Genomic DNA, 12,611 nt, shown 5'->3' on the forward strand with positions numbered 1-12,611 from the left:
GGCAACGAATATGAAACGAGGGCCAGCCAACGAGAGCATACTGGTCGCAGTGGTGGGTAGTATATGGGGCTTTGGTGATAAAACGGATGGCACTGTGATAGCCTACATCCAGTTTGCTGAGTAGAGTGTTGGAAGCTATTTTGTAAATGACATCGCCGAAGTCAAGGATCGGTAGGATAGTAAGTTTTACGAGGGTATATTTGGCAGCATGAGTGAAGGATGCTTTGTTGTGAAATAGGAAGCCGATTATAGATTTCATTTTGGATTGGAGATGCTTAATGTGAGTCTGGAAGGAAATTTTACAGTTGTCGTGTCTTTGGCATCATTAAAATGAAGACTTATTTTTATCAAATAAATTCTCTGTAATTATTATTACGTGATTAAACTAACTTAATCATGTAAATGTAATTAACTAGGAAGTCGGGGCACCAAGGAAAATATTCAGATAACAAAGTTATAATTTTCCTAATATAACTTTCACATATTTTAATATCTGATCAATTCGTTTTCTAATTAATGAATTGTTCTTTACCTCATGTTAGTCTCATTCCAAACGTCGTAAATTGTTGGTTATCTGTATGAACCCAGTCTTCACTATGAATCATCCAAACATCAATTGTCTTAAATCATTTATTTACTAACTAAATAATCGCAGAAATGCATAAACAAACAGTATATATGGTTACAAGGAAATGATAGTGGAGTTTCCCTAGTGGGATAAACCGGTATGGTGGCTTGGTGGACAAAAGGGAAGTGGGGGTTGACTGAGAAAGGCAGGAATTATGCAAATGAGTCACTACACACTTGATAACTATATTAATTAAAATGCTAATCCTTTGCACATGAACGCTCACTCATTCGGGAATAACTGCAATCAATATATATTTACGCTCAGTGTGTCGTCGTGATCTCTGTTGGAATCGTCTTGTCTTTCTGTTGGAGAGTTCGTCTGATCGTCTCTCGTGGTTAGAATGGTTACTTTAGAGTCCCATTTCAGAAACATTCTTGTAGAATAGATGTTTCGGCGGTTGTCGGTCTTCGCATTCAATGGTATAGAATTCCTAGCTGCAGCCTAGTAATTAGCATCAAAGATTTGTTCTTATTCTGTCAGTATCGATAGTCTCGTGGTATGGTTAAGAATTCAGCAATCTTCTCAAACTTTAGCCCTCTCGGTTATTGAGGTAAGCTGGTCTGAAGATGATTCTCCAGGTGGTGGTTATATTCGGAGAGCAGAAAAAGGCTGTCCCATGACGCCAGATCAATATCTGTGCTCATGGGGCGGGCCAATGACTTAGTTAACTTTAAAGGGAATTGGGTTCCCTTTCATGAAACAGTTTATAATCATATTACATCATTTCACAAATAGTTTCATCTTTACTCATTCATTTTATACAACATTTAGATGCAAGCCTCATAACCGAGACTCTTGTAGAAACAGAGTTATGGTAATGTGGCTATATTGTCTCTCATGAGTTTCACAAACATTAAACGAAATGGCCCGGTCGTAGCTGGATTCTTCCCCGACCGTGTACACCTTCTACAAAACATGTACATTGTTCAGTTCTCAAGTTCTATGCTGGAGAAGAAGTTACTTTGTTCTCCTGTGAAACCTTCTCTCTCTCTATACTGTCTGGCCATGAGGAAGAGAGTCTCCTCCAGGAATTTACGACCTGAGATAACAGTAGCCTGGGTGTAGGCGAGAGAGAGAGGGGTAGTCACGCTATACCCAAAGAGGGCAACGTCATGACACAGTCTAACCAGACACCTAGGTATTTGTAGTTGACCACATATTCTAAGTCAGAACCATCCAGAGTAGTGATGCTAGATGGGCGGGTGGGTGCGGGCAGCGATCGGTTGAAGAGCATGCATTTAGTTTTACTTGCATTTAAGAGCAGTTGGAGGCCACGGAAGGAGTGTGTATTTCACTTACAACTCACTGTATCACAATTCCAGTGGGTCAGAAGTTTACATACACTAAGTTGACTGTGCCTTTAAACAGCTTGGAAAATTCCAGAAAATTATTTAATGGCTTTAGAAGCTTCTGATAGGCTAATTGACATAATTTGAGTCAATTGGAGGTGTACCTGTGGATGTATTTCAAGGCCTACCTTCAAACTCAGTCCCTCTTTGCTTGACATCATGGGAAAATCAAGAGAAATCAGCCAAGACCTCAGAAAATGAATTGTAGACCTCCACAAGTCTGGTTCATCCTTGGGGGCAATTTCCAAACGCCTGAAGGTGCCACGTTCATCTGTACAAACAATAGTACACAAGTATAAACACCATGGGACCACGCAGCTGTCATACCGCGCAGTTCTGTTTCCTAGAGATGAACGTACTTTGGTGTGAAAAGTGCAAATCAATCCCAGAACAACAGCAAAGGACCTTGTGAAGATGCTGGAGGAAACAGGTACAAAAGTATCTATATCCACAGTAAAACGAGTCCTATGTCGACATAACCTGAAAGGCCGCTCAGCAAGGAAGAAGCCACTGCTCCAAAACCGCCATTAAAAAGCCAGACTACGGTTTGTAACTGCACATGGGGACAAAGATTGTACTTTTTGGAGAAATGTCCTCTGGTCTGATGAAGCAAAAATAGAACTGTTTGGCCATAATGACCATTGTTATGTTTGGAGGAAAAAAGGGGAGGCTAGCAAGCCGAAGAACACCATCCCAACCCTGAAGCACGGGGCTGTCAGCATCATGTTGTGGGGGTGCTTTGCTGCAGGAGGGACTGGTGCACCTCACAAAATAGATGGCTTCATGAGGAAGGAAAATGATGTGGATATATTGAAGAAACATCTGAAGAAATCAGTCAGGAAGTTAAAGCTTGGTCGCAAATTGGTCTTCCAAATGGACAATGACCCCAAGCATACTTCCAAAGTTGTGGCAAAATGGCTTAAGGACAACAAAGTCAAGGTATCGGAGTGGCCATCACAAAGCCCAGACCTCAATCCTATAGGAAACTTTTGGGCAGAACTGAAAAAGCGTGTGCGAGCAAGGAGGCCTACAAACAATGACTCAGTTACACCAGCCCAAGTTAAACAATTTAAAGGCAATGCTACCAAATACTATTTGAGTGTATGTAAACTTCTGACCCACTTGGAATGTGATGAAAGAAATAAAAGCTGAAATAAACCATTCACTCTACTATTTTTAAAAGGTAAAGCTCCGCCTTATCTCAGCTCACTGGTGACGATAACGACACCCACCAATAGCACGTGCTCCAGCAGGTATATCTCACTGGTCATCCCCAAAGCCAACACCTCCTTTGGCTGCCTTTCCTTCCAGTTTTCTGCTGCCAATGATTGGAACGAATTGCAAAAATCGCTGAAGCTGGAGACTTATATTTCCCTCACTAACTTTAAACATCAGCTATCCGAGCGGCTAACCAATCGCTGCAGCTGTACATAGCCCATCTGTAAATTGGCCATCCAATCTACCTACCTCATCCCCACATTGTTTTATTTACTTTTCTGCTCTTTTGCACACCAGTATTTCTACTTGCACATCTATCACTCCAGTGTTAATTTGCTAAATTGTAATTACTTGCTACTATGGCCTATTTATGGCCTTACCTCCTCACGCCATTTGCACACACTGTATATAAACATTCTTTTTTTTCTATTGTGTTATTGACTGTACGCTTGTTTATTCCATGTGTAACTCTGTGTTGTTGTTTGTGTCGCACTGCTTTGCTTTATCTTGGCCAGGTCGCAGTTGTAAATGAGAACTTGTTCTCAACTGGCCTACCTTAAATAAAGGTGATATAAAAAATTAAATCAGTAAATTATTCTGAAATTTAACATTCTTAAAATAAAGTGGTGATCCTAACTAACCTAAAACAGGGGATTTTTGCTAGGATTAAATGTCAGGAATTGTGAAAAACTGAGTTTAAATGTATTTGGCTAAGTTGTATGTAAACTTCTGACTTCAACTGTATATTAGTGTATATATTAGTGAGTATATTAATGTATATGTCAGTGTGTATATTAGTGTATATGTCAGTGTATATATTAGTATGTACAGTATATTAGAGTGTATATGTCAGTGTGTATATACGTGTATATATTAGTGAGTATATTATTGTAAATGTTAGTGTGATTGTACCTCTATATGTGTGTCTGACAGAGAACAACATCAGTCTTATTGCCTCGCGGGGTTTCTCTGGTCTTCCCAACCTGGAGAGTATAGATCTGAGCAAAAACCGACTGGATGACGACTCACTCAGCCACCACCTCTTCTCTGTAAGTCTCACCAACTTTTCACCCCTACCATGTTGTATGATAGACGTGCTGGAGAGTAAGAGTTGGGAGTTCGAGATCTCTAGATGCATCTGCTAAATGACCAGGGCAGTCCTGCATGAGTCAGCATATTCCTATAACAGTAGCTGGTGACTGGCTGACAGTAACTGAGTCAGTATTTTATAATAGCAGCTGGTAACTGGCTGACAGTAGCTGAGTCAGTATACTCTATAATAGCAGCTGGTAACTGGCTGACAGTAGCTGAGTCAGTATACTCTATAATAACAGCTGGTAACTGTCTGACAGTAACTGAGTCAATATACTCTATAATAGCAGCTGGTGACTGGCTGACAGTAGCTGAGTCTGTATTTTATAATAGCAGCTGGTAACTGGCTGACAGTAGCTGAGTCAGTATACTCTATAATAGCAGCTGGTAACTGGCTGAGTAGCTGAGTCAGTATACTCTATAATAACAGCTGGTAACTGGCTGACAGTAGCTGAGTCAGTATACTCTATAATAGCAGCTGGTAACTGGCTGAGAGTAGCTGAGTCAGTATACTCTATAATAGCAGCTGGTAACTGGCTGACAGTAGCTGAGTCAGTATACTCTATAATAACAGCTGGTAACTGGCTGACAGTAGCTGAGTCAGTATACTCTATAATAGCAGCTGGTAACTGGCTGAGAGTAGCTGAGTCAGTATACTCTATAATAGCAGCTGGTAACTGGCTGACAGTAGCTGAGTCAGTATACTCTATAATAGCAGCTGGTAACTGGCTGACAGTAGCTGAGTCAGTATACTCTATAATAGCAGCTGGTAACTGGCTGACAGTAGCTGAGTCAGTATACTCTATAATAACAGCTGGTAACTGGCTGAGAGTAGCTGAGTCAGTATACTCTATAATAGCAGCTGGTAACTGGCTGACAGTAGCTGAGTCAATATACTCTATAATAGCAGCTGGTAACTGGCTGAGAGTAGCTGAGTCAGTATACTCTATAATAACAGCTGGTAACTGGCTGACAGTAGCTGAGTCAGTATACTCTATAATAGCAGCTGGTAACTGGCTGAGAGTAGCTGAGTCTGTATTTTATAATAGCAGCTGGTAACTGGCTGACAGTAGCTGAGTCAGTATACTCTATAATAACAGCTGGTAACTGGCTGACAGTAGCTGAGTCAATATACTCTATAATAGCAGGTGGTAACTGGTTGACAGTAGCTGAGTCAGTATACTCTATAATAGCAGTTGGTAACTGGTTGACAGTAGCTGAGTCAGTATACTCTATAATAGCAGTTGGTAACTGGCTGACAGTAACTGAGTCAGTATACTCTATAATAACAGCTGGTAACTGTCTGACAGTAACTGAGTCAATATACTCTATAATAGCAGTTGGTAACTGGCTGACAGTAGCTGAGTCAGTATACTCTATAATAGCAGCTGGTAACTGGCTGAGAGTAGCTGAGTCAGTATACTCTATAATAGCAGCTGGTAACTGGCTGAGAGTAGCTGAGTCAGTATACTCTATAATAGCATCTGGTAACTGGCTGACAGTAGCTGAGTCAGTATTTTATAATAGCAGTTGGTAACTGGCTGAGAGTAGCTGAGTCAGTATACTCTATAATAGCAGCTGGTAACTGGCTGACAGTAGCTGAGTCTGTATTTTATAATAGCAGTTGGTAACTGGCTGAGAGTAGCTGAGTCAGTATACTCTATAATAGCAGCTGGTAACTGGCTGACAGTAGCTGAGTCAGTATTTTATAATAGCAGCTGGTAACTGGCTGAAAGTAGCTGAGTCAGTATACTCTATAATAGCAGCTGGTAACTGGCTGACAGTAGCTGAGTCTGTATTTTATAATAGCAGCTGGTAACTGGCTGAGAGTAGCTGAGTCAGTATACTCTATAATAGCAGCTGGTAACTGGCTGACAGTAGCTGAGTCTGTATTTTATAATAGCAGCTGGTAACTGGCTGACAGTAGCTGAGTCTGTATTTTATAATAGCAGCTGGTAACTGGCTGACAGTAGCTGAGTCAGTATTTTATAATAGCAGCTGGTAACTGGTTGACAGTAGCTGAGTCAGTATACTCTATAATAACAGCTGGTAACTGGCTGAGAGTAGCTGAGTCAGTATACTCTATAATAGCAGCTGGTAACTGGCTGACAGTAGCTGAGTCAGTATACTCTATAATAGCAGCTGGTAACTGGCTGAGAGTAGCTGAGTCAGTATACTCTATAATAACAGCTGGTAACTGGCTGACAGTAGCTGAGTCAGTATACTCTATAATAGCAGCTGGTAACTGGCTGACAGTAGCTGAGTCAGTATACTCTATAATAGCAGCTGGTAACTGGCTGACAGAGTACAGCAGGAGCACACTCTGGTGTACTGGCTCCTCTTATAGCTTTTCACAATCTCTTACACACTTAAAAGTGGTACTGGAGGCACTCTCAGTGAAACCATTAACTCATGTACCTAATCTTCATACCAAGTCTGCAAAACTGCAAGCACATTATCTACTTTACACTCCGTTTGTAAAACACACTTATCGCAAAACACTAAACACACTTCTCTACATTAGACACATCATTCAAAACTAACAGGTCTTGTGTTTCGTTTGGAAAACACTGCCATTCAAAATGTCACACTCATTTACCGATTACCTACACCCAGTGCTCACATATGAAAACACTTATAGCTAATTTCTTCACTTAGAAATCAGAGCTGGAGCACTATAAATAGGCTTCAGGTTAGGTTTCTTGGTTTGGACAACAATGGAGGCCAATTTTGGAGAGAGAGTTAGAGGAAGAGGAGTGAGAGTAAGAGGAGGACGAGGAGGAGGACACGGACAAGGACGAGGAGGGGGATGAGGACGAGGAGTTGGACAAGGAAGAGGAGGAAGGAAAACAATCACAGATGAGATCTGGGCCACTTTGGTTGATTAGGTAGTCAACCATGGTTTGAGTTTCAGGGAGGCTGGGCAGAGGGTCCAGCCTAACTTGAGCTACTACACTGCAGCTAGTATCATCCGGACATTTTGAAATGAGAACAGGTAAGTAAACCTACCCTCTATACCATGTTACTGTACTTACAGCACTGCAGCACTTAGAGCACTACAGTAACATTTCATTATATACTGAAAGAAATCTTGGACCCTAACCATTCACATCCTGTTTTTGCAGAATTGCTAGACGATCTTTCAATGGAGGAAGACACTGGCTGTTCACAGCAAAGCCAGAACAACACATAGTGAATATGGTCATTTCAAACAACACCATACGTTTACGAAAACTGCAACACCACATCATGACTGACAACACAACATTCAGTAACATAAATAGGGTGAGTATTCACACTTGTCCGTCTCCTGAAACGCCATCAGATTCGTATGAAGCAGCTCTACAGAGTTCCATTTGAGCCTAATTCTGACAGAGAGAAACAACTGCGCTATGAATACGTACAAGTAAGGTATACTATCCTGTCATTGGTACTGTATTTCAGTGTATTGTGCTACATATTGACTGCTCTATGTCTATTCATACTGTCGTACAATAATGTTTTGTCTGGTCTGTTTCAGAGAGTTATGGAACTAGTTGCTGCTGCAGAGCATCATGAGCTCATCTACGTTGATGTGGTCGGCTTTAACAAGAAACCTCAAACTGCAGGGGAAGAAACACCGCGCCATCGTCAATGTCCCTGGACAGCGTGGTGGCAACAACACAATGTGTGTAGCCATTAGTCAGAACAGTGTCCTTCATCATCATGCCACTCTTGGTCCTTACGATACTGCCCACATTATCACCTTCCTCGACACCCTGCATAATATCCTCATTCCCAATGACCAGAGGAATGGGCCAGAGTAGTCCAGGTTTGTTGTCATCTGGGACAACGTAAGTTTCCACTGGGCTGCCCTGGTCTGCAATTGGTTAATTGACCATCCGCAAGCTGATGCTCAACCTGCCACCATATTCTCCATTTCTAAACCCAATAGAAGAGTTATTTTCAGCGTGGCGTTGGAAGGTAAAAGATCGGAAACCTCATCAACGCATACCCCTTTTCCAGGCGACGGAGGAGGCCTGTGGGGACATAGACAAGGGGACATGCCAGGGCTGGATACGCCACTCCAGACGCTACTTCCCCCGCTGTTTAGCCAGAGAGATCACTTGTGATGTTGAGGTGCTGTGGCCAGACCCAAATAGGAGACAGGATGCACCCTCATTGTTGTGTTCATTATAGTAACAAGCCTACTTGTTTATCTTCCACTGTATTTGTTTTGTCTGTTACTGTTCATCCTGAAATCTGGATGAAAATACAGTGTTTTGAGAAATAAATTCATGTTATTTCCCCCCCTTGCATTTCTGTTTCTAGGGTAAATATATAATGAATATGCATACATACTGTATATATTTGTGCACATACATGTACGTGTGAGTGCTATGACAAACTGTGGACTCCAACTGCACACTGAACCTGCAAAAGACAAGAGTAATGTTTTACATTTGTCACATCTGTGTGTAGTTGGCGTGTGTAAGAGCTAATCAATTGGTTTGTGTGTAGAGTTTTGATGCAAAAACATTTTGGTAAGTGTTTGGTTTTACACGAGATGTGTGATGTTTTTCATGTGTGTGTGTGTGTGTGTTTTGGGGTTGTGTGTGTGTTTTGGGGTTGTGGGTAGAGTCTAGAGAAAAGGAACCGTAGTTTCAGAAATCGCGTAAGCAATTGTCAAAAACTGTAAGAGATCAGCTAAGTGTGTGTGTGTGTGTGTGTGTGTGTGTGTGTGTGTGTGTGTGTGTGTGTGTGTGTGTGTGTGTGTGTGTGTGTGTGTGGTGTGTGCGCACATGTTCAAGTGAAATACAGTACATGACTACAGCCAATTGGATTGAGATGAAGAGATTATTTTAAGAATGAATGATTTCATGATATCCGTTCATCCAGTAATGACAGAGGCGGGAGGAACAGGGCAGAGTTACTGGGAGAGTGACACAGCTCACTGCTTTCACTGGGTACAGATCAACCAGACCAGACCAATACATGCGCTAAATATAGATCAGGGTCAAGCTAGATTTCCAGAAAAGGACCATTTTTAACAGTAATCTAAACCGTGTGTTTTTCTCCTCTTCTTTTTCTCTACTCCCTGGTAGAATCTGACCCGGCTGAGGAGGCTTAACCTAGATGATAACCAGCTGACACGAATCCCACTGCTGCCACCGTCACTGGAGGAGCTCAAGATGAATGACAACAAGATCACCAGACTCACCCCTTACAGCTTCAAAGGTGTGTGTTTGAGAGAGGTCGATGGTTGATTTAATCCTCTGTATATCACACACACACACACACACACACACACACACACACACACACACACACACATACACACACACACACACACACACACACACACACACACACACACACACACTTCTTTGTGACACTCATAAGTATCAGTTTGTGTATGTGTGTATGTCTGTGTGTGTGTTTGTGTGTGCGTGTTTGTGTGTGTGTGTATGTGTGTGTGTGTTTATCTGTATGTGTGTGTGTGTTGTGTGTGTGCGTGTGTGTGTTTTTGTGTGGGTGTTTATGTGTGTGTGTGTGTGTGTGTGTGTGTGTGTGTCCCAGGTCTGTTCCATCTGTTGTCTCTGGAGCTAGAGGGGAACCTTTTCCATGACGGCAACATGTCCCCTTTGACCTTCAAGCCACTGAGGAGCGTCCAGTACCTGCGCTTGGACACGAACAGCTTCCGCTCCCTCCCCCTCGGCCTGCCCCGCTCCCTACAGGTCAGAGTCTCCTCATCACCATCCAGAACATTCTTACAATACATTCTTGTGTGTTTCTATATTATGTGCGTCTAAATATGTGTGTGTGTGTGTGTGTGTGTGTGTGTGTGTGTGTGTGTGTGTGTGTGTGTGTGTGTGTGCGCACGTAGGAGCTGAGGATGCGTGATAACCAGTTACAGGAGGTACCAGAGGGGGTTCTGAGTGAATTGGCCAAACTGAGAGTTTTAGACCTTAGTCACAACCTGCTGCATGAGGGCAGCATCTCAAACCGGGCCTGGGTCAAACTAACGTGAGTTCAATTAAGAAATTAATTAAGAAAAGAATCAATCAATCAATTCACCTACCCATCCAAAAATGAATTGATGCCGGATCATATGACACGAAAAGCATCATACACGGCTGTATTTCTGAATTTTGAAAGTTATATATCTTGAAAACTTGATTGCTGACATGCAAAACACTTTGGGACTATATCAACAATTGATTAATGAAACAAACACCATTTGTTCTAGAATGCTTTGTAGTACCTACATCATCCACCGGAGGGTGTACTGTGCTTGAGAATCAGCACAGATTTTCCTGATTCGTTCTGTTTGATGTAAAATCATTACTCTCCTGCTTGTGCTCATGTACACACACGTATGTGTGTGAATTCCTGCTGTTTAGTCAGATAAGCATCTATACAGTACACAGGGTTCAAACCTGTCATTATTCTCTTGACAGCTACACACACACACACGCACGCGCATGTGAGTCCGATAGACTGTGACAACTGACCCTGTGTACTCAGGAGAACAAATATGTGATGGAGGGAAGAAGGGAAGGAGGGAAGGAGGAAGGAAAGGGTGTTGTGTGTGAGAGTCTTGTTTAAATATAGTGAATTCCAGTGGGTTTATCCCTTGCTCCGTGGGATCCTTGCGAACCACAGCAAGAGCTTCGGGAGAAAAAATACACACAGAGAGGAGAGAGAGAAAGAAAGGGTGTGTGAGAGTGGTGTTGAGGAAAAGAAGGTAGAAAGGGAAAAGGCAGCAAGAAAATGGATGAGAAGAGAACAGAACAGAAGGGAGGAGGATGAAGAGAGCAGAAGGGAGGAGGATGAAGAGAGCAGAAGGGAGGAGGATGAAGAGAGCAGAAGGGAGGAGGAGGAAGAGAGCAGAAGGGAGGAGGATGAAGAGAGCAGAAGGGAGGAGGATGAAGAGAGCAGAAGGGAGGAGGATGAAGAGAGCAGAAGGGAGGAGGATGAAGAGAGCAGAAGGGAGGAGGAGGAAGAGAGCAGAAGGTAGGAGGATGAAGAGAGCAGAAGGGAGGAGGATGAAGAGAGCAGAAGGGAGGAGGATGAAGAGAGCAGAAGGGAGGAGGAGGAAGAGAGCAGAAGGGAGGAGGATGAAGAGAGCAGAAGGGAGGAGGATGAAGAGAGCAGAAGGGAGGAGGATGAAGAGAGCAGAAGGGAGGAGGAGGAAGAGAGCAGAAGGGAGGAGGAGGAAGAGAGCAGAAGGGAGGAGGATGAAGAAAGGCAGAGAGAAACTGTGTTTGCATAATGTTGCCAAAGTACCCGTAATGTAAAACAGATAAACCTATCAGGTACTTCCTGGATGCCTGTTGACTGTGTTTAGCATCAGGGCCCATGGGTTAATAAGGTCAGGGGTTAATTGGGTAGGGCACCTACTGTAGGTAGGGGTTAGTAGAGGTCAGAGGTTAGATACATGGTTAGAGTTCTGGCCATCTGACAGGTTTATGAACGTAAATGAAGGACAGGCCCGACTAATACAACTCGCATCAGTGTGGCAAGCAGGGCTCTGTTGAGAGAGCGAGAGACTTGTGTGTCTGGCGATAATTAGTGCACAATATCCTAAGAAAGAGGACTTTTCTCACACCTTGTAATGTAGTAATACTGACAGAATGCTTGGAGACTGATTTTCCCACTTTGGTCCACAATGTTTTCATTGAGTGGAGTCAGTATTTCACCCAAGCCAGGGTTGGGGTCAATTCCATTTCAATTACAGTCAATTCAGAAAGTAAACCAAATTCCAATTCCAAATGTTTCTTATTGAAAAGCATTGAAAAGAATTGTAATTGTAATTTCCGTGTGCTTCCTGAATTTAAATGGAATTGACCCCAATCCTGGTTTGCTCCTGAGACTGCCTGGGCTTCAGGTCGTTCTGTTCTCCCACATAAACTGAGCTTTGTGTCTGTCAGGGGATGTGTTTGTGTGTGTATGTGCATGTGCATGTGCATACTCGTGTGTCATTGTGTGTGTGTGTGTGTGTGTGTGTGTGTGTGTGTGTGTGTGTGTGTGTGTGTGTGTGTGTGTGTGTGTGTGTGTGTGTGTGTGTGTGTGTTTTGTGTGTGTGCGTGTATGTGTGTTAAATATTACTTTTCTTGGCAACCTTTTTCTAATTTCCCCTCCTGAGCTTAGTGGATAAAGAAGAGTATTTCTGTATTAAAGCTTCTCTTTCATTCACCACAGTTCTTTCACCTCTGTCTGGGTCTCAGTCTGTCTTTTGTTTCACTCTTCCTCTCTCTTTCTCTTCTCTCTTCCTTTCCATGTCTCTGTCTCGCTCCATGTCTCTGTCTCTCTCCATGTCTCTGTCTCTCTCCATGTCT

General features: G+C 42.7%; 1 protein-coding gene across 1 annotated transcript in view; it reads left to right on the top strand.

Annotated features, from left to right (window-relative positions):
* si:dkey-32e6.6 (extracellular matrix protein 2) overlaps window positions 1–12,611 on the top strand; it is a 36,709-nt gene that overhangs the window by 5,685 nt on the left and 18,413 nt on the right. Inside the window, exons 5-8 of the mRNA XM_055932423.1 lie at window positions 4,132–4,247; window positions 9,375–9,507; window positions 9,850–10,007; window positions 10,157–10,296. Coding sequence (XP_055788398.1) covers window positions 4,132–4,247; window positions 9,375–9,507; window positions 9,850–10,007; window positions 10,157–10,296 — 547 coding nt within the window. The remainder of the gene's footprint in view (window positions 1–4,131; window positions 4,248–9,374; window positions 9,508–9,849; window positions 10,008–10,156; window positions 10,297–12,611) is intronic.

The sequence above is a fragment of the Salvelinus fontinalis genome, chromosome 8, assembly GCF_029448725.1.
Source record: "Salvelinus fontinalis isolate EN_2023a chromosome 8, ASM2944872v1, whole genome shotgun sequence".
NCBI lineage: Eukaryota > Metazoa > Chordata > Actinopteri > Salmoniformes > Salmonidae > Salvelinus > Salvelinus fontinalis.